This window comes from Taudactylus pleione, unplaced genomic scaffold (assembly GCF_031769625.1).
Source record: "Taudactylus pleione unplaced genomic scaffold, aTauple2 ptg000019l, whole genome shotgun sequence".
Taxonomy (NCBI): domain Eukaryota; kingdom Metazoa; phylum Chordata; class Amphibia; order Anura; family Myobatrachidae; genus Taudactylus; species Taudactylus pleione.
In genome coordinates, this window is record NW_028284421.1 from 32,560,400 (window position 1) to 32,584,157 (window position 23,758).

The 23,758-nt window shown below is 45.0% G+C and overlaps 1 protein-coding gene across 2 annotated transcripts in view; it reads right to left on the reverse strand.

Annotated features, from left to right (window-relative positions):
* The window catches only part of DAPK2 (death associated protein kinase 2), a 90,134-nt gene that overhangs the window by 63,057 nt on the left and 3,319 nt on the right, over positions 1-23,758 (reverse strand). For both annotated transcript variants that reach the window (XM_088446624.1, XM_088446635.1), the window contains exon 2: positions 18,344-18,443. In XM_088446624.1, coding sequence (XP_088302750.1) covers positions 18,344-18,405 — 62 coding nt within the window. In that variant the 5' untranslated portion in view covers positions 18,406-18,443. The remainder of the gene's footprint in view (positions 1-18,343; positions 18,444-23,758) is intronic.

A 23,758-nucleotide genomic window follows, 5' to 3' on the forward strand; every position in this document is an offset into this window, starting at 1 on the left:
TTTTTTTACAAAAATTGACAAAAAAAGCTAAAATCACATAAATTGGTCTTTTTTTTCTTCCTAGAGTATTATTAACCTCAATAACATTAATTTCCAGTCAATTTAGACCATATCACAGCTTATAATATTGTTTTCAACATTATTGGCCAAAGGTTGCAGTGAGCTGACTGGTTACTAAGCGACAAAGCAGCGGCACAACGACACAGACACCACAGTATAAAGCACATCTATGACACATTGCCACACAGCAGTGGCAGAAATGAAAAGTAGTGCACCCACCCAGTGGGGTACGGCCAGCAGAGTCACAGTACTTGTTTACAAAGTGGGCTACGGCCCTAGGAGTCACAGTGCACAATCTTATTAGCATTACACCGCACATAGGGCCTGATTCACATTACACCATAAAGTAGTGTCTCTTATTTATGTTACGACACACAGTAGTGCCCCTTTTACACAATGCCCACAGTAGTGACCCTTTTACACAATGCCCACAGTAGCGGTGTCCCTTACACAATGTCCCCCAGCAGTGGTGCCCCCTATGCAGTCCCCTTAGTAGTACGGTCCACTATGCAGTGCCCCCAGTTGAATGCTCCCCAGTAGTATGCCCCCCATTAGCAGGCCCCCCCAGTAGTATGTCCCCCATTAGCAGGCCCCCCCAGTAGTATGCCCCCCATTAGCATGCCACCCAGTAGTATGCCCCCCCAGTAGTATGGCTCCCCCAGTAGTAGGCTGCCCCAGTAGCAGGCCCCCCCAGTAGTAGGCTGCTCCAGTAGTAGCCCCCCCTGTAGTATGGGCCCCCCCTGTAGTATGGCCCCCCCTGTAGTAGGCCCCCCCAGTAGTATGGCCCCCCCCAGTAGCAGGCCCCTCAGTAGTATGGCCCCCCCAGTAGCAGACCCCCCCCAGTAGTATAGCCCCCCCCAGTAGCAGGGCCCTCTGTAGTATGGCCCCCCCAGTAGTATAGCCCTGCCCAGTAGCAGACCCCCCCCAGTAGTGCAGACCCCCCCAGTAGTATAGCCCCCCCCCAGTAGCAGGCCCCTCTGTAGTATGGCCCCCCAATAGTGCAGATCCCCCCCAGTAGTATGGCCCCCCCAGTAGCAGACCCCCCCCAGTAGTATAGCCCCCCCCAGTAGCAGGCCCCTCTGTAGTATGGCCCCCCCAGTAGTATTGCCTCCCCCAGTAGCAGACCCCCCCCCAGTAGTGCAGACCCCCCCCCAGTAGTATAGCCCCCCCAGTAGTATAGCCCCCCCCAGTAGTGCAGACCCCCCCCCCCAGTAGCGCCCCCGGACCTTTGACAAGTAAAAAAATAAAAAAAATAAAACTTACCTGTATCCCCGCTCCCGCGCCGTCCGCTCTGTCACACGCTGAGGAGGGAGCCGGAAGACGGAGCTCATGTGTGAGCTCCAGCCGGCTCCCTCCGTGCAGCAGCCAATGAGAGTCTGTGTGACTCTCATTGGCTGCTGTAACAAACACACAGCTGCCGCTGGCGGCTGTGTGTCTGTGTCTGTGTAGGGCAGAGCGCTATCACTGCGCTCTGTCCTACACGCGAGGAGACCTGATGTCGGATTCTCTAGTGAGAATCCGACATCAGGCGGCCGCCGTTCGGCCCCGAACGGGGATCCGAGTCAGGCGGTGAACACCCGAACAGGGTTCGGGTGGACTCGGATCCCCAATGTTCGGAGCGGTTCGGATTCCACAGAATCCGAACCGCTCATCTCTAGTTTATTGTGTCTGGATTTTGCAGGTATGTCTGGTGGGGAGTTTGAATGATGGAAGTGGTCACCACTCTAACACATCAGTACCGAGGAGTCGTTACAAAAATATGTCCAATAGATACAGGGGCAGTGGGCCTGATTCAGAGCTGAACGCTATTCCGATGTTCACGCAGTTGAGCGATTATCGTGGTCTGTGCATGCATCACAGTCGCATTGCGTATGCACGGCAAAGGAATTGCGATCACGCTTGCTGCAAGGATTCACTCATAATTCATTGACAGGAAGAGACTGTTATGTGGATGGTTAGGGGGAGTTCTGGCCTAAATGCGGGAGTGTCGGGGCCATTTCCTGGAAGTGTACTAGCCAGCGTCTGTGATCGCGTATGCAGAGAACAAAGCTCCAGTGTCTCGGCCATTCTGGAGGACCATAGACTCACTCAAGGAGTCGTCGTTTTAGGATATGCGTCCAATGCTGCGTTTGTGTATACAGTTGGGGGCAGCTACCAGGGCTCTGGTGGGCATCTCAATATAAAAACTGCTGCCTGCTGCAGTATCAATTGCTAAGCGGGAAAGTTCCCAAATGCGTTTGCATTAGTGTACGACTCTAACTCAGGCCCAGTGTCTGTTCATTTTATTGTCACATTCCCAGCAAGCAAAGCATCGGCTTGTAGAGCAAGTACCCTGCTTTACACTGAAAATCTATTTTAAAAAATTGCTTGATTTAAATAAAATATTATTGTCAATTCAAAATTCTACCAAAATATATATTATTTTCTATTTATACTTTATCTATTTGTAAACTTGTTTTTTTCCAGCCTAAGGGCCTGATTCAATACAGATGGCAACTGCGAATGCAATAGTGACTACGCATGCAGTCTCAATGCGAAGATAATCCTCTGCAAATGCTATGCCGTCGCAGCACTACATAAGGACGCACATCTTACCTTACACACATCTGTAATAGTTAGCAAGACTGCAAAACCATTGGTAACATCGAGAACCATCGCAGCCTCACACACACTTGCACAAGCTCTGACCTTACTCAGGAATTGCTAACTTCATCACGCGTGTAAGTAAACAGGCTGCTTAAGGCATCACAGTGGATAATTTATGCACGCCCCTGCCATGGCGTTCAAATGTACTGGCATGCCTGCGTTTCGCAGACCACACCCCGTCACCACACACAAACGGTACTTCTTGTCAATCACTCGGTGATGGTCTATGTAGTCACCGCGATCGCAGTCCCGATCACAGTGGTGTGTTTGCACACGTGCACTGCGATGCATACGCATGTGTGGAACATAACAATCGGCCGATTAAGTGCGTAATCGCAGTTGCGATCTTTGATGAATCATGCCCTAAGTGGGCAGGCCAGTATCGCTCAGCTGCCTTGGTGTCATTTTATTCCGAAATTATTGTAATAAAGTAGGTAGCGATAAGGACCTATTTATTAATATATGTTGACAAGTGGTGATAGCAATCCAGGCCTATAACCATATACTGATATATCTGTCTGTAACACCCCCAGCTGGACCTGACCTATGTGAGAGTCGGATGTCGAGAGTGTGGGTGTATGCTCTGAGAGGCCTATGCAAGATCTTTAGACTGTAAATAGTTTCTCTGTAAATAAATACTTCATAACTTATTCACCTCAGATGATGACATATTTACCATTCATGTTTATGCATCCGCAGCCTGATTACAACTACATGGGGCACTAGGCAAAACAATAAGACATAAAATAACATGGGATGGGTGAGACTGAGGCACAGCTGAGTGTTTATGCGTCCTGGAGAACACGCTACCACAACACAGCCACACAAACAGGGGTTATATAAGGCTTTCCTTTTTCTGTGTATTTTCTCTCTCTCTCTATTTTCAATTATTTTGTCTTTTTTTTATCTTTCTCTTTTTACATTTTTTTTTAACTACGGAACTTTTTATTCTTTTTATGTTTTTTCTATTCCCATTTTTTTTCTTCCTAATTACATTTTCTTGGGGATGGAGGAGGAAGGATGCAGTTTGCAAACTTCACCTTGGCTGCCATAGCAGCTTGTCCTGCCACGACACAGATGTACCCACTCATTCAGCAATTTACACAATATGGAACATTTTGTATTGTGTTTAAGATACACATTATCATAAATGTAAATATACTCAAAGTACTACATATTATGATCCGGACCTGCTGCTTAATTAATTTAAGCTTTTGTTAACTCGTTGCTCTATTCTTTACTGCTTTGCCCTACTGTTTGCATCATATATTATAAGCCATGACAGTAAGGTTATTTTTGCTGCGTTTATTAAAATTTTCAGAATTTTAGCTTTTAAGATTTAAAATGAATGTGTTTCTTTGCACATAATAATGGACACAGGGCCTGATTCAGCAAGGATCGCTATTGCGATCGCGGTTGCAATCGCAGCACGCAGTCCTGTTGCGAAAGTTTGTTAATAATTGCAATGGCAGAGCATTCTCACTGACAACACATGTAGATGCCCACTACCCCTCTCGCACATGCGTAATACCTTGCAATCAGCCAAAACATCAGTAACATCGAATTACATTGGAGCCACTCGCACATTTAAGGCAGGACTGACCCTACAACTAAATTGTTAACTTTCCTGCACGCAGTGAGAGCTCAAGCTGTGTATGTCATCGCAGTGGCTAATTTATGCACTCCCTGCAGTTCAAATGCACTGGCGCGCCCGCGTTTCTCCGATAGCACCCAAACACCACCTCCCACCAACACAATCCCCGACCTGTCAATCACTCTGCGATGGATCTGCGCACGTGCACTGCGATGCATGCGCAGTGCACAATAATCGCCTGTCTGCGTACGCTTTAGCAGTGGAGAACCTTGCCCTCAGGCCAATAGTTTTTATAATGTTGCTAAATTATGCAAATATAATACCATTAAAGGCTGACCAGTGCTGAGCTAAAATCAGGCTGAGAATATATAAAATAATTCATCCTTTTCATTTTTCCACACCTCTTATAGTCTGGTAATCAGGACACAGCTCACACAAGCCAGGAAAAAAAGTGACACTTTGTCATTTCAAAATCTGCAGGTGGCTGTAGATCCAGCTTTATAGTTTATCATCCTGACATCTTGCACATTCCTGTACCTCTTCTCCCTCTTACCATGGCACTGGCATTTCTTGTTCATTGTCCAATAAACACATTTTCTGACTTAATACAGGGGTCATCTGCAAATCATTCCAACCACAATAACTGTCCTACGTCAGTGACAACTACAGATACTAATTAGACACTCTTCACATAATTGCCTAAAAGGCAATGGAATTGTGCATTGCTAGTATCCCCTTCTCATTCAGAAAGATGTTAAACATCAGCCAATTTACCTCTTGCATTACTGTTTTTATAACGTAGAAAAGCATCTGTTTTCTTTTCTCCAACCTGTTCATATTATCACTTCTCAGGGGCGCTTTAAGAGAGGAGGGGGCCCGTGTGCAGACTCAGGGCCTGATTCAGACCCGCTCGCGAGCGCTGAGCGCTCGCAAGCGGGTTGATGGTGCACTAGTGCGCGACGGAGGGAGCTCCGTCGTGCGCATGCGCGAGACCCGCATAGCGACAGCTTGGTTCTCGCACCAAAGGGGGCGTGCTGTCGATGGTGAGTGACAGCACGCCCCCTTTGGTGGGCGTGCCGGGGCGTTGCTGCCCAGATGGAGGCGATCCCATGGGAACGCCTACTGTCTGGGTCCGGCCCCACTGACATCACTAGTGATGTCAGTGGGAGTGCTTTTGGCTCTGGTAGATCTTGACCATCTTTTTGGCCGCTCGCATAAGCTGTGGGTGGTCACCCACAGCTATGCGAGTGGCCAGGAGGCCGCTCCATTTTTAGGTAGGAGGGCCCTGATTCAGAGCGAGCGCTCTGGTCAGAGCGTCCGGCTCTGAATCAGGCCCTCAGTGCGGGCCCCCTCCTCTCTCTGGCGGTGCAGTAGATTCTGCCTTAGTGCCAGTATTCACTGTGCATAAGCAGATCTCCGGGAAAATGGCGCCTGCACCGTTTTCCCGGGGACAGTAGTACTGGTCATGGGGGAGTCACCAGGAAAATGGGCGCCGCCATTTTCCCAAAGAATTTTTACTGCTTTGCAGCGTTGGCTCGGCGCTGCAGAGCAGCACTTTGGAGGGTATACAATCGGGAAACCGGCTGCCTTAATACCGACAGCCGGCTTCCCGACTGTCATATCCCGGCGAGGGTGAAATGCCGGGTGTCCTGACGCCGGGCACCGCGAGTGGACAGCCGCGGGGAGGGGAGGGTTAGGTTTAGGGCACCCGGGGGGGGGTTTAGGGTTAGGCACCTCCCCGGGAGGGTCAGGGTTAGGCTAGGGGAAAGGAGGGTTAGGGTTAGGCACCCCCGGAGGGGATGTAGGGTTAGGCACCCCCCCAGGGGACTTAGGTTTAGGCAGCGGGGAAGGGGGGGGGGTTAGGATTAGGCACTTAGAGGGAGGATTAGGGTTAGGCACTTGGGGGGGAGGTTAGGGTTAGGCACCCCTAAGGAGGGTTAGGGGGTTAGGTTAGGTTATACTTACCTTAGCGACGATCGGGATTTCCAGCGCTGTCGGGAACTCTGCTTTTGTCGGCCAGGCGCTGCCGGGAATCGAACCGCCGGCCATGCGGCCGGCAGTATTTCATACCGATTCCCTCTAGAGGCTACGGACAGGTAAGTATAGGACTATATGGGTGTGCAGGGTGGGCCCCCCTGGAACCAGGGGCCCGCGTGCCCCACACACCCTGCACCCATTACAGATACGCCTCTGTCACGTCTGACATTTATGGGTGTTCCCCTTTAAGGTTTTGTGCACACGTGAGCTCACATGCCTGTATGTGGTGTATTGGAATGTGACATTCTCCTTATGATACAGATGTGTTCATATACACCTATTCTCAAGTCGCACCAAATAGCCCTATTAAGCGCGCCACATACTTTGCGACCTAGCCACGCCAAAACAATAACCCTAAGTACTTAGTATAAAATAAGCAAATTGAGGCATAATATTGGGGAAAAACTTGCAACAGTAAGGAAAAAGTACACAATCTAGGGTAAAAGGCAAGAGACAGGTCTGATACGAGTGCCACGCGCTGCATCGTTATGCGTAATCTGCAACTTTATACCAATTGCAATGCTACAAAGATACTATTACCAAGTAACTAGTACACTAATTGAGGAAAAAGTTGCAGAACTGAGGAAAAAGTAGTATGTATAAAAAAACAAAAGACAGATCCGATATGATACCTGTGCCATCGTTGTTTTATCTGTGACTATATTAATTGCTTTGTGACGAAAACATAATACAGGTTGAGTTTCCCATAACCAAATATTCCGAAATATGGAATATTCCGAAATACAGATTTTTTTTTTTTAGCATGACTGAGATAGTGAAACCTTTGCTTTTTGATGGTTCATAGTACACAAACTATATTTAAGGGACAAAGGCCCTGATTCAGAGCCGGATGCTCTGACCAGAGCGCTCGCTCTGAATCAGGGCCCACCTCCATAATTATGGAGCGTCCTCCTGGACGCTCGTATAGCTGTGGGTCACCACCCACAGCTTGACGATCTTGACCATCGCGACCATCGCCACTGCGAGCCGGAGCCTGCGGTTGAGTTTCTCAACCGCAAGGCCCGAAGTGATTTTGGCTCTATCAGGGGCCGGCTTCTGACGGTGGGCGTTCCCTTGGGAACGCCCCCGTCTGGGAGGCACGCCCCCGGCACGCCCACCAAAGGGGGCGTGCTGTCAATCAACATCGACAGCACGCCCCCTTTGATCAGACACAACGAGCGAAGGAAAGTCCTTCGCTCGTCGCGTCTCGCGAACGACGGAGCTCCCTCTGTCGTGCGCATGCGCAGTGCACACCATTGACCCACTTGCGAGCGGACAGCCGCTCGCGAGTGGGTCTGAATCAGGCCTAAAATTATTTTATAAAAAATGTCTATAAAATTACCTTCAGGCTTTAAGTATAAGGTGTATACGATACTTAAATGAATTTCATATATGTACACAAATTTTGTTTGAGCCACAAAATTATTGAAAATATTGTATAGATGAGATAGATAAGTACCTACAAGCTGTGTTTATAAGGTGTATATGAAACATAAATGCATTGTGTGTTTAGATTTGGGTCCCTTTCCCAAGTTATTTCATAATGGTATGCAATATTCCAATATACGGAATATTCCGATATCCAAAATACCCCTGATCCCAAACATTTTGGATATGGGAGACTCAACCCATCATAAGTACCTAGTACTTTATATGTAATTAAAATTGAGGACAAAGTAGCAAAATTGAGATAAAAAAGTGCACAGGACGGGAATCGCACCATTGGCACAAAGAGCATAGGTGTATGATGGTACATCTATATGTGCAATGGGCCTGAATCTAGCATTTTGCTGCACCAGAGCTCACTGATGCTCATATATAAACTACATCAAAATAGGGCATTTTGATCCAGTCTGTGCAAAAAGCTAGAGGTACTGGGCAAAAAATGGAACATGAATTTAAAGTCACATAAAAGCTTTGACACCATTGGGTTAATTCAATTAGGGGCGATGTCTGGCACAATGTATAGTTGATGTGCTGTGCACACAAAGCCTGTCCTTATGGTATGCTTACTTTGTGCATTTTCACGCGCACCCCTATGGGGCTGTGAGACAAAATGCACGATGTAGGGTGCCGTTGCTGGTGTTGAAGAGCTGTTACAATGGCACATCGCTGCTATCGCCTGCGCATAGCTTCTAATTGAACTGAGCCCAATGTGTGGCCAGTACAAATTGTATTAGGCTACCATTGTGTGGAATGAGCATTAGGATGCAGCACCAGTCTTCTACAGGAAAGGCTCTCAAATTGTAAAGCGCAACGGAATTTGCTGCGCTATATAAGAAACTGTTAATAAATAATAATAATAATAATAATAATAAACTGATTGATGGCTAAGTGTGGCAGAAAATGCTGTCTCAGGAATAAGTCCAAAAAAAACACAAAAAACTCCTTGAACAGATTTAGATCTGGTGACAGAGAAGGTGATGACATATAGTTATCAGCAAACCACTGTGATAGCATACATGTTCTGTGCATGTGGGCATCGTCATCCTGGAAAACACACTTCTCATCAGTAAATAAGTGGCTATCCTGGAGCAGGGCGGCACTGGGCCCTGTGCTGGCTTTACCCCTTGAACAAGTGATGTCATGGTGCCATACCGAGGGGGCTTGGCCACCAGCATCGGGAAGTACACCACTGCCCATAGCGACTTTAGGATGATGCGGGCAGCTATACAGACCTGTGGGGTGGGTGCCCGGAGCATCCAAACGATGCACTGGGAAGCTCCGCAACAGTGATACTTGCTGCAGGATGTCATTCCAAACACCCTGCAAGTCAAATGCATGGGCCAAGGGGCAGAAATTTTGCCACCTCCAGGTTCCTGTGTCCTGGATGATGACACCGTTCGCACATCCCTAGTTAAGGCCCTGATAACTGCTATTATGTGGGTTAAAGATGAAGTACAATCAGTGATCATGTCTTCTAAGAGAATCATTCACTGCAGCTAACAAGCTCCCAGGGCTGTAAAGTTCTTTAGGTTGGTGCCACATATCCACTTGCCATGAACATGGTGAATGATGGTGCATTTGACCATCTGACCTGTGACCTTTGCATTACTAAATTTACAAACATGTATTGTCAGGTGTGATGAGCAGTTTATGCTCCACAACTCGATTACAATATCCTTTAGAGTCGGCAAAATTTTTGATTTGCAGTCAACTTATCTGCAGTTGCTCACTGGCATATCATCCACTTCCATGTAAGCCACACCACTTTTGGGTTTCTCAAATCAGCAGTGTCCCACTTCATTTGGGAAAGTCGGGAGATAAGCTTTCAAACAACCATTATTTGGCAATTCAAAGGGTGAACAAACATATCATATCAAAGTCTTGTAAATATAGTACTAAAGTTTGACGTAAACATAGTAGCCAGTTTGGATAAGAACTAGTTGCTTCTCCATTTAAGCTGTGTACACATAATACCAATCACTTGGCAGATCAGATAAACGCTCCGATCCACCAAACGTTTATCCGATCAGTGTGACCCCCTGTACACAATGAGATATTTCTACCCCAGTGTGCACATTCTTCAATGGATCGGGAGGTCAGGCATCTTAAATATTAAACTGCACATAAGATGCTACTTTCCAATCTTACAGTTTGCAGGAGCATGTTAAGCCGTTTAGCAGCTAACGTTCCTGCATACACAACTATACAATCATAGGGCTGATCGGCCCATATAGAAACCTGATTGAATCAGCAGTAACAGCCTGTGGTGATCTGAGGGATGTAGTCAGCATCGCAGCATGACGATCTAAATACCGGCGCCGAAATCCCGACAGCGTCAGAATCCCGGCTCCAGTATCCCGACCGCCGGCATCCCGAAAGTATTGGGAGTTAGGGGAGGGTTAGGTTTAGAAGTTAGGCACTAGGGGGAGGGTTAGGTTTAGAGTGCGGGGAGGGGGAGGTTAGGTTTAGGCACTAGGGGGGAGGTTAGGTTTAGGCACCATTGAGGGGGAAAGGTTAGGTTTAGTTTATACACTAGGGGGAGGTTAGGTTTAGGCACAGGGGAGGGATGATTAAAGATAGGGTAGGGGTTAGTGCTACGATACTTATGTATGGGTGTCGGGATTCTGACTGTCGGGATGCCACTGTCGGTATTCTGACCAGCGTCATCCCTACTGCTGGGAATCCATACCTAACCCTGATCCGGTGCCCAGATTCCCTTCCTTTAGTTCCAAAAACCTTCAGCTGAACCCAGAATGCCTCCTGCCTCCTGGTGGACCCAGAACACAAAGCTCAGCAGCACAACCCTGAGGCCTCCAGCTGGCAGCGCTACACCTACACACTGCAAAAACATCCAGGAGCCAACTATAGATCGAAGGCAAACACCTTAGACCCTGGAAGTCAACTTGGTCAGGAGATCTAGAGATTATGTTCCACAGCCTAGACTCAATGGTGCCAGGTCTGAACACCCAGCACTGACCTATTGTGGACAGGTGAGTGAACTTCTCCCTCCCCATGTAAAATATTATCATTATTACTACCTTCAAGCAATGTGCCTGTATGCACTCCGAGCTGGATCAAAACTTGGGGGTACCGCCCCTATCAACTAAATGTAAGAACATGGGGGATAATTCTGAGTAGGATGCACTACCAATGTCTGACGCAGTTGAGCGTTTTTTATTTCTGCGTATACGACTAAGTCGCACTGCACATGCATCCAGAGTCCGTGTGCACAGAGCACAGTTGTGATTGAGGTGCATGGGAGACGCACGTTCTCTGAAATGTCTTGAAAAGGTATTGGGCATTACTGAGCGGTGACAGGAAGGTGGCCAAGCGTAGAATCGCTCACATTAGGGATGGATGGTATACACCTGCCATAGGGCTGGTGCAAGTTTCCATGGTGCAACCGAAAGTCTAAAGACGCTCTAAGTGGGCGTCTCAGTCCTTGTACATACATATGCATGGATGTACACCAGGGATGGACTTAGAGGTATTTGCATAAAATCCCAGAAGCAATACCGACAAAAAACATACACACGGGTGCTGCAACGTCCAACTCAGAATCAGGCCCATCGTGTCATTATGCACAAGAGGGAAAGCTTTAAAAGTAGGTGGTAAAAGATAAAAATCAGGATGAGGACATTGGCTTACCGGGAAAAGTCCCAATAAGGGGTAGATATGTGATATTGGATCATTTTCCTCAATAAAAAAAGAGCATGTCTAATTTTTTTGTCTCATTTGTTTGATTTGGTTCTCTTTAGCTACTTTTAGGACTTGTGCGAAAATCTGAGGTTGTTTTAGGCCACAATTCAGCAGAAATCTAGAAAATTCTGAAGAGTTCACAAACTTTCAAGCACCACTGTACAGGCATTTACATTCTGGAATTGTTAACAAATGTTACTTATTCATCCTGTGTCCCCAGTCACTATATTGGTATACAGTATATAGCTTATTAAGTGAACACTATTGAATGGGAGTTTTTTCACATGACATATCTATTATGGATAGTATTATCCAATTGGACTTTATTTGGTGAGCTATGAGATTGTGTTTATTTCATTTCAGATTGATGAAAACCACAGAGAATAATCTGCAGACTTCTACCACGTAAGGGAAGTTTTATTCTATATACATTTTATTTTAAAGGAAATTGTATTGTTTGAATAAGAGATAACATAATGCTTATTTCTGAATTGTTCACAATGTTGCTTCGCTGTTTGCAAATAATGCTTATGCCTCGGTTTTCTTTTTAATCCCTTAAAACATTTTAGTACTACTTGAAATTTACCAACAGAAATAAAAAACTTGGCTCATGGACTTGCTCATGGATTTCTCTGTATAAAGTTTGTAAATTTCTCTAAATTTCTTAACAACAACAATAATTCATCCTGTGACTCCGATTCATACTTCTTGCTGTAAAATGAGACAGTACATTAAGCATACTTGTCTATTTTTATAAAAGAATTTCAGGGAGATTGTGAAAGCAACACCTATGAGCGTGGCATTAAAGTGGGCGTGTCCTGCTCATACTTGCCGACAATCAGCTCCAGCCTTCCGGGAGGGAGCTGATTGTTGGCTAACAGCAGGGGTAGAGGCCGGCCATTGACGTCACATTGGGGGCGGAGCCGTGCGATCGCGTCATCGTGGCCCCGCCCCCTCTTCACAATGCCGTTATTTTCGGCATTGTGTAGCAGGGGGCGGGGCCACAATTACGCGATACAGCGCGAATAGCGTCACCAGCCCCCCCGCTGCAGGGTTTTCTAGTTTTTTCTGGGGGGAGATCAGGAGGATCGCAGGCTTCCAGGAGGTTTGCCTGCCTTTCCGGGGGGGCGGGAGCGGCACCCGAAAAATCGTGAGGCTCCCGGCGAAATCAGGAGGATAGGCAAGCCTGGTACTGCTACATGTGAGAGGCGTGTCATAACATTGATTTACATACAAATGTAAATGAGCCCCAAAGCAGCTAGTAAGATCTACTTGGTGATGAAAACACACTGATACTTTTCAGAAAGTATATCTGTGCAATAATCATAATACATCACCCCTATTTTATAATCTGAGCAGTGCAGTTATGTATATATGTAAAGTTATGTTCTTCTTTACACAATTTTGAACAGCACTGCAGAGCCTTTGTGGCATCATATAAATAAAAGAGAATAGTAATTATATCATAGTGAATACAGCCTATAAATACTTATATTCCTTTATAATAACGTTCTGAGTAAAAATATTCTTATTTCTCCAAATCAAATAATTCTCAATCAATCCGTGCCGCTCTTGCATTTTCTCTACAACATGTAGAATCCAAAATATAGTGTATTTAAATTGATCAATACAAACCAACATGTGCTAAAGTACATATACTTTAACACAAATAACTGTAAATAGTGCAGTATAGTGAATGATCTTTTTTCTAAAAGAAAAATAAGAAATCTGCAATCACCACAAAATATCCTCAGTTGTATTATTCTTACTTTATTACAGGGGAATTATACTGCATATCTCATACTCTCCATACAGGGATCTTTGTTCCAGGGTCTTTTCAGGTGTGTATTATCAATGTTACAACCCCCCCTAAAAAAAACATAATTTATTACGGGCACACAGGGTCTGAAATCTGAAGAGCATATTATAATTGAATAATATTCTGGCCTTCAGTTGGATTAGAATTCCTCTTACCGGAAAAAAACACAGAATAGAAAGCAGTGTATAACAGAGGTGGCTCCTGGAGCATCCTCGTCAGCAACATGATGTTGACCTTATATCCAGCGAATAGAAGGATATTCTCCAAAGCTTTGACGCGTTTCAACTCAATGGGGACGATGCAATTGTCAGTAATGGTTGTGTGCTGTCTCCAGAATGGTCACACCCAGAAAGGTGCTCAGGAAAATCAGCAAAGAATACTTAATATTTAATGGTAATTTGCGCAGCAGGACATCGCGGTGATGGCTTGCGGTAAATTGTAGAGAACTTAATCACGCCCACAGTGTCCTTATCAAGGCAATTATTTTATTATGTGCTCTTGGGATATCAGATCCTGTAAGTGTTACCTGTAATAAGTGTTCTCAAAGCTTTTAAATGGATATCACTTTATTATATTGCAAGAGAAGTATTTATAGACATAATTCAGTGTAATATGTATTATGATTATTGCACAGATACATAAGCTGTTATATATGGGAGGAGATAGGTGGAAACACCATAATCTGAAACATTTGTTCATTTATTATTAGCTTTTGTAGGATTTGTGTAATTGTAGAAAACCAAATACATTTTGTCACCATACTATGCCCTAGTCATGTAAACTATGTACATAATGTTGCTGCATCTTTAATTCTTTTGTCATAAATAATACTACCTTGAAATGAAATATCATGGTCTACATCAGCCTTAGTTATGCATAATTTATTAATTATATCTCCTGCTCCCTTAAAGGTCTATTCTTACAGATCACCTGTTGCAGGTACTTGACAACCAGCATTTACATCACACTTGTCAACCTTTGGGCAGCCTCCGGTCGGCACTGTGGGGGAAGGGGAGGAGTAGCTGCAGTGGGAGGTGCTGGGGGCATGGACAAGCAAACGCATCATCTGAAGGGGGCGTGGAGCAGCTGCAGTGGGCGGTGCTGGGGGCGTGGAGATGAGTTTGCATTATCTTTGCCCTGCCCCCTGCTGTACAATTCCGCGCTTACCGTCATTACAGCGGGGGGCGAGGCCAAGATTACGCGATTCACCACGAATTGCGTCATTGTCTGCCTGTATCGCCCACTTAACTCAGACGTGGGCGGCCGGGGAAGCAGCCGGCACTGGGAGACTTGGCTTCTTTTACTGGGGCGGCCGGGAGCGCCACGCGATTTTCGGGAGCCTCCCGTCCGTTTCGGGAGAGTAGGCAAGTCTTGTTTACATGTAGCATATGCAGGGGCAGATTGGGAACTTAAAGTGGCCCTGGAAAATATGCTGAGAGTGGCCTCATTCAAATTTAAACTTTAGGCATCCCAACACAAACATAAGTGGTGCTAGCAAACAGCCAACTTGACAGCCATACAATACAGAGAGCATCTTTGTGCCTACCATACAGCACAAACAGCATCCCAGCCAAGGGCGTAGCTATAGTAGGTGCGGAGGATGCGGCTATGGGGCCCAGGCCGCCTCTGGGGCCCGATCCTCTTCCTACACTGAGTTATACTGCCATCCCCTTAGCCACGGCTTTTCTATTCTCACCAGAATGCTGCTGCAGGGCATCTGGGCCCAGAGCTGATCCAAGCTACAGCCATGGCTAGCTGCTGCCTGACTGCATTGTGATGTCACAACCCTATATAAAGGATGCCCAGCTACTGGCAGCCATTTTGTTATGACATATTGTCCTACATTGATGCTCTCTGAGTAGTTTCTGCTTTATTTAGGCGACTATGGATAACAACTACTGATATGACATTTGGATTACATCTCCCAATAAGGTCCTGAACAGCAACATCTTCAAAATAAGAATCTGAATAACATCTTCAGGTAAGGACTTTATAATAAATGTTGGCCTGTCACCCATAACTCTTCAGACACCTCCCTCTATTTTAGCTGCAGTTTTTAATTTGGAGACCTGGATGCAGATTCAACACCCAGTATATTCTACGTAAACCTGTCCAATTTTGCAGCAGATCTCTGACTATAGGTGCAGAGAATGGGACTGCTATGGGGCCCGGGCCGCCTCTAAGTGTTGCTGCAGGACATCTTCTGTCCCTGGCCCAGCCATCTCTGCCTCCATCTCTCCTTACTAACTGATTTATTAGTGAATCATAGCCTTCTTATATACCATGTTATATCATAAACATTTAGGATCAGGGAGACTATATAAGTTTATTTTTTAACAAAATTTGTTTATAATGCTTACTATATGCGAATGAAAATTCATTTAATCCTGCATGTCAGCTAAGTACGCAGATAGTGCAAATATTAGATAATTTACAATCAAAATGGATAAATAGCAAAATAAATTGCACAGTGGGGGGCCCTTTGGAAAGTTGCTATGGGCCCCCATAGGTCTTCCTACGCCCCTGATCCCAGTGATCATCATACAGTACAGAGAGCATCTCAGTCACTATTTCAAGTTTAGGGACCAGCTTGGTTACCACCATAAAGTACAGAGATCATTCCAGGGACTGACACACATTAAATTGAGCATCAAAGTAACAATACAGCACAAACAGCATCCTAGTTACCACCATACAGCAAATACTGTATCCCATGATCACCATACAGCACTGACAGCATCCCAGTGACTGCCATAATGTACACACAGCATTCCATTGAATGTCATACAGTACACTGAGCATCAAGGTGATGCCATATAGTACATCATAATGTACATAGCACCCCAGACTTGTATAGTAGCTTGATGACTTCTGGATGACAAGCTCATGGAACAGCACTCTGGCCATAGTCCCATGTCCAATGGACTGTGTGGAGACCAGCATGGGAGATCACCCTGCTTGAGTCTCTGTATATTTGGACCCTTGTTGCCAAATTCCTGTTAAGCTAGCTACACATGGTCAGATTTTTTTTATCGGGACGCGTAACAGGATTAATTTTCGGAAAATTAAAAGCCCCAAAATCTGTGCTACACATTATGCAATTTTTCCATATTCTTCAAAGGGGCTGGGCAATCAGTGGAACTTCAGCTGGGGTGTCCAGGGGGGCGGGGGTGGGGGGTTAGAGACATTTACACAGTAAAGGCCCCCATATACGGTGCGATTTTTCACACGATATGCACGATTTCGATCGATCGCAACGATCAATCGTACTTATCGTGTGTGTTTTGGCATGCTGTACGACGTCATACATTGTGCGATCCGTCATGCTGTTAAATAGGTAAACGAAGCATCTTGTGAGATGCATCGTTCACCATTCACAGCAGCATGCAATGCATCAGGCTGAATTTGAAAACGTACCGAGGTGTCGTATGTTTTCAAATCGCCCAGTGTATGGCCAGTATAAGTGCAGACTGTGTTTTGTAGCCTATTTGAATGGCTGGCACACAGGCGATTTACATCACTGGGTAGCATAAAATATTTACAGTATATACAAAATAAAAACACAAATCTGTACACTGGGAATTACTGGAATTACTGGTGAAGCTATGGCCAAACAACCCATGCCCTCAGCAGTGAGTGTACGGGGGCCTAACCCTAGTGTACTTACACACTCAGCAGTGAGTGATCAGGGGCTGCTCCCAGTGTAGATGCCCCCTCAGCAGTGAGTGATCAGGGTGCTAACCACAGTGTAGGTACCCCCTTTAGCAGTGTCCAGTGTGCTGGCTCAGTGTATTTACCACTTCAGCAATGAGTGCTGAAAAGGCTTTCCCCAATGTAAGTACCCCCTAAGCAGTTAGTGTCCAGTGTGCTGGCCCTAGTGTAGGTACCCCCATTAGCAGTGAGTGCCCAGGGAGCTGAATGCAGTGTAGGTACCCCCTCAGCAGGGGGTGCCCAGAGGGATGACCCCAGTATAGATACCCCCTCAGTAGTGAGTGCCCATGGGGCTGTCTCAAGCTGCACTAACAAGAGTCGCAGCTCCAGAGGTGCCTCAAAGATTGACCACATCCTGTAAGGGCAGAGATGGGAACACATACACTGCCACCTATACCCAACCATACATCCAGTCTGCCTGCCTACATACCCTGGTGTACCTTCCAGGGGACCGTAATACAATGCAATGAAAGATGCTGGAGCCCACACAGACAACCAGGTGGGTAAACACCCCGCAGCACCTCCCCCCCCAGGTGCATGCACACGCCAGAATTCCACAGAGGCATTCACCCAGTGGCAGGAAATGCTTAGTGTCCACTGCTGGCTAACTCATGCCGGGTAATGAATGAGAAGAAAGTCCCTGGGAGTCTGCAGGCGGGGGTAGGGGAGCCATGCGTGACCTCTGCCACAGAAACCGGGAGAGGCAGCAGCCACCAATCCCAGCATCCACAGAATAGATCCACAGGCAGATAGGCAGTCAGTGTTTGTGTGTGACCTCGACTTTAGGCTGATCTGCGAAGCACAGCCATACGTGGCTGGGAGGAGTCAACCACCATGAACAAATTATGTCGGCTTCAACCATTAATATGCCAGGGCTGACTCCCGTTGGGTGGGGTGGGTCACATATTTAAAAACAAAAAAAAACAACAGAAAAATAAATTGTTTTCAGTGGCCCCAAAACAGTGTGGCCCACCGGGAAAACTCCCAGTGAGATCTATGGTCAATCCACCCTTGAGCAAAGCACAATACAATGATGTATGCAACACACAACATGCAAGGGGAGCAGTTTAAAGCAAATTGATAGCCCTCCAAATTATTGCAGTGTCCTCCACTATATCTGGGAATCCACGGATTCTCATATTTTATTTTAGATTCACGCCCCCCACCCTCCCCTCCCTCAGTGCCAACCTGGACGAGGGTGCCGCCAAAAGATCAGCAAGTATGATTTACAGGTGATCCTTAGTTACTGTTGTAGCACTAATATACACAAGCAGCTGCTCTATGACAGCAGTATCAAAATGAGTAACATTATTATTGCAGCTTCATGTTACCTTCCCAGCTCATCTGCTATGACATACAGATCATCTACCTTCTGCTGTTTGAATACAGCCATACTAGGTCTTCACATCAGAGGGACTTCATTGGAGAGGACTGTGGAAAAAACATGATTTCAGTAGCGGAACTGTGCAGATATAAACTATATATCAAAGCTTCAAACTAACATAGTATCTCTGCATCTATACAGCATATGTCTCCCAAGCCGTATAGAACCAACACAGGAACCCAGGGGAATGCTCAGGAGGAGGTACATTTTATTAAGCATTAAGAGAATCTTGCACTAAATGTATACTGAGTAAAAACTACCCCAAGTTTCATATCATTGGCATAAACCTGCATTGCACTGCCTGGCACATATATGTCTCATGTTTCCAATCACTTAAGAAATATCATACAATAATATCAATAACATTTACGTCACGTTGATTATAAAGCTAACAGTTCATATGAGGTAATCCTAGTACAGATAACTGCAGAACACTCCCAAAATGAGCAATGGTACACGTAGGCCTTCCCTGTTTAATGATTACTGTAAAAGAAGCACTGGGAAAATAGTGAATCATACATATATGTGGGTCCCATGTTTCAACCTTGTTTAGTAAAAACTACAAGGAATTTTAGTACGTGTTGGAAACTTGTCTTCCCAATGTGTTCAGCTCAGGTGAATGGAGGAGAGTGGATGGGCCTGTTTTTTTGGACCAGTCCTGGTCTACTCACCTCTCAGCCAGGTAAATAAATGATTAAAAAGCTGCAGCTGTAAGACAGTAATAAACTGTGTGGGCCTCACTACCTGGGGAGAAATCAGGGAAGTTGATCCTGAGACACAAGTTATAAGTTTAAGGCCGGGATGTACTAAAAGAAAAATGCAGTAAAACCCGTTTTCTGGGTTTTTACAGCATTTTCATTTGTTCTAAGTCCCGGCCACCAGACTTTGGATGCGGAGGGTAACGCCAGGTTTTTCTGGCGTTACCCTATAGAAGCCTATGGAGTTCTTACCGCATCCCGCTCCCCGCCTCACAGTCGCCCAACACCTGTCACTGCCGGCCGCATTCACCTCAGCCTCCTGCGGGCTCCTCCTGGGTCCCCCACCTCCTTCTCCTCCTATTCTTCTTCGGGGTGCAGGGAGGAGGAGGAGGAGTCCGGGACTTCCTGCAGAGGTCACCAGCAGGAAGCTCCCGGGGCTAGGAGGGGAAGTAGACACGTGGAGACCCCCTTATGCGACATCGGCAGCTTTGCAAAGGGCAGTTCTTATAGTAAGAGCTGTCTTTTGCGATACTAATCACATATGCGATTAGTAATTTTGCGGTGACTGGCGGTATGTACACTACAAGGTTAGTACATGCCGGCCTAACTCAGATAAGATTGCTCTTTGCAACTGTTTTGTGTGTGGGCTGGACATTAGGGGGTATATTTACAAAGTGCAGGTGTTTAGTGGAGATGTTACCCATAGCAACTAATCAGTTTCTAGCTATTGTCTTCTAGAAAGTGCTAGTTAGATGTTATGTAGAATCTGATTGGTTGCTATGGGCAACATATCCATTTCTAAAAACTCACTTTAGTAAATATATCCCCAGGTCCCATCAGAAGGGAAAAAAGGGAACTTTGTATGTTAGCTCATGCTGGACAGGAGTAAACATTTTCTATTTTAATTTTTTGTTGCACCACAGTGGACCATAACTATTTACAGGTTAGTTCTGCCCAAAATGTTGTCCTTTTGTTCCTCTATGTGCCAGAAAACAGCAGCCGTCTGAGTTATTGCTTAACTTCTTTTTTCACAGCCATTGCTGGGCTTCTCGTGGCTTGTCCTGCCTATGGAGAATCACACATATCTGACTGGCTGTAACGGGCACGCTCACAGAGTTGTGTCAATAAAATAGCAGTTTATGCAGAGTTGGCCCTAACCATGAGTACGCATGTTTCCAGATGCGCCTGTGCACCTAGAAATAGGGTTGGCACAAGCCCATCTTCATGGTGATGATGGGTATCAAATGAAAATATGTACTTGGTTCCGTGTTTTAGCAATTACTCCTGACTTGCGTACAATTCTACACAACCCCAATACTCATTTAAGGCACCTGTATGCTTTGCTGTTTTGTATATCAAACACAAAGTTCCTCTGACTCCTGAAATTCTACTTCCACAGCAATTCTAGTTGTAATCAGCCATATTAAACAACAGATTTGAAGCAGATGCTCTGCACATTCATGAAGCTTTCCACATTCCCTTTTGCAGCTGATCTCCTACAAGCCCATTTTGCACGTGCGTAAACATGTGTATTTTGAAAAAAATGTCCATTGTAAACAATACCTGAATACATATTAGTTAGAACAGGTATACATTCCCACGTTATGACTAATGTACCTCTGACAAACCAATGCAGAATGCAGGATTTTCTACACAAGGCATTATAAAATCTCAGCACTCGCCATTCCTGAATAAAATCATATCACTGTTAGTATGTGCAGTAACCCATTCATACGTCTTATGTAGGATAGAAATGCTTGATGATGAACCTGAATAAGGGCTTATAATTTCAACAGATAAATGTATGATAATACCCTGAGGAATGACCACGATCATTGCAATCACCACTACAGGACATGTAATAAAAGTTTATACAGTTTTTCAGGGGAATTACAGTCATACTAAATAAATTACATTTGTCAAACAGTTTTATAGAACCGCACCTCATAAAGAGACAAAGGTCATTATCACGTGGGCGTAAATGATTTTGGTATGATTTGCTCACGGGCAAGAGCAAGATTTTCACGATGGTAAATTCATCTTTGCCTTTCACTAAATATTCATATTCTATGGGCGGTATTCAATTGTTTGTGCCCCCTTTGCGCCCAACAGAGCTATTCAATTGTTGCTCCTGTCTGGCGCGATCAGCAGCCAGCACCGGCATTTCTGCTCGCACATCCCGGAGGTGGCGAGCTGAAATGCGCGAAAAGTGACCCGTTTGGGTGCCCAAACAGCACTTTTCTCGTCGCGCCCAGCACTTTGGTCGGGTGTAGCCACCTTACGCAACTAAACCCGATCTCTATGGGCGTTATCAGCGCGATAACCGGCATCAATTGAATAGCGCCCCACATCCTCCCGTCACTTTAGACAGGAGATCGGGCGTAATAAAACAATTGAATTCCGCCCTATAAGTATAAATACTACATACAGTATATATCAAACACAATATGAATATTACTCACACAATGCTCTTTGAAGAGGAATATACTGTATGAAAGTAAAAGATGATTCTGTACGTTTTAAACAGAATTTCTGGTATAGAGAGGGGATTCCCTTTGTTTGGAATCCCCTTCCGCTAGTGCCTGCCGCCTAGTAACACTCACTTATGGGGAACACTATTTCGGGCCGATTGCCCGATTTTCGACGAGTCCTTAGGATGGGTCCTGTGAAAATCGTTTATTTTTGGAGTAAGATACGATCCGATGCGCGTTCCCGCAGCTCCTAAAACGGATGGTATGATCATATGTTCCATCCTATTGTGTGCAGATCGTGCCGTGTATTTTGTGCATGCGATGCATCGTGTGTCCATTCATGTTATTTCAATGACTTTTTCCCTGATGAGCGCACGAGGCACAGGATCGATCATATGACAGATCGCGTGCTAAGAAAAACAACAAATATGCCGCCGGGACTGCCAGGGAGCTTCGGGGAGTCAGATGGTGAATCTGATCTGATGCTGGTCGCGCAGGTGTATGACCAGCTTTACAGTCATCTGCAAACAGGCTGCCACAATTAATTTATTTTGATCATAGTTACTTCCATAAAGTTACATAATTATTAAGGATGAAAAAGACACAAGTACATATTTACTAAATTGAATTCTGTTGTTCCAGAGGAAATTAAAATAACTTTTTTACCATTAACAAATTAAATGGGGAATTTTCGCTCATCAATTCATATGTGTATATGTACATGTTCTTAATTGTTTATTTATACTTCTCATTATAGGACATAAACAGGAGAATAATGGACATGCTTGCTTAAAAAACATATACAGGTTGAGTCTCCCATATCCAAAATGCTTGGGACCGGGGGTATTTTGGATAACGGAATATTCTGTATTTTGGAATAATTACATACCATAATGAAATATCTTGGGAATAGGACCCAAATATACACACAGAATGCATTTATGTATTATATACACCTTATCCACACAGCCTGCAGGTAATTTTATACAATATATTCAATAAGTTTGTGGCTCAAACAAAGTTTGTGTACAGAGATGAAATTAATCCGGCACTTAAGTCAGATTTCTGCTCGCTCCTCAGGAGGGTGCAAGCAGAAATCCTGTAGTCGGACTTAACAGTGCAGTCAATTGACTAGCTATGGGAACGCCTTACCTGTGCTATTCAGCATTGCGCTGAATTGAATCGCCCCCATTGATTATTTTCTTGTTATAGTCTTTTGAAATAATTTATGTAACTACAATAAGTTCTGCAATCAAATAAGGAGACTATTCCTTTTGCCAATTTAACAAGAAATATTATAAGGTAAAATAGAGAAATAGAATATATGAAATAGTTTATGTACTGTGTGTTTGTGTATTTAGAAAGTGTCCAATGGTGATCGCAATTGCCTATGGTATCGCTAGCACCTGAGAAGGGGTTAGACATCCCTGGGCGTTTCTGGGTGGAAACTAGGAGGCGACCTAAAGTGATTGCAGAAAGGGGTGTGTTATGGGAGAGTTATGGGAGTGTCACAGGCATGTCTGGGAACTAGAGTGATCCCAATCACAAATCCACAGCTTCGACACCTAGGCTACCGCAAATGTCGATGGTGTGACCGATGTTGCGTCTATGTTGTAGTGTTTACAATCCCTATCACAAATGCACAGAGCACGTAGCCTTAAAGTGGGGGCCTCACCGCTCGTACACTCCATCGCATAGTAGAGCACACAGGGAAGACTGACATTAGCATTTGCATATTCCTGCAACCGCTATTGCGAGAGTGGCTGTTCCTACCACGGCTGCATTACCAGCCATCTCTGAATCAGGGGAGGAGCCTAATGAACTACAATGAAACAATAATATTATATACGATTATAACTATTATGTGATACAATACAGAATAAAATAAATACTCCTGATTAACCGTAGTCTCCCAGCTGAATGTATCTGACATAGCCCTGAGAATGTCAGACATAATTCAGAGGGTCAAGACTTGAGCAATCACAAAAAGCCTTGGTCTCATATCAAATTGTTCTCTGTCCAAGATTACGGAATTATGATATAGGATAATTGCTGCTCCTGCTGATTCATTTAACTTGATCTTTTTCATAGGATCCTTTTATGATATATTTGCAAAATATATTGATTAACATCATCATATATGATGTTCCGTGGGTTACCTAAGTTGTACAAATACAGTAATATTGTACACAT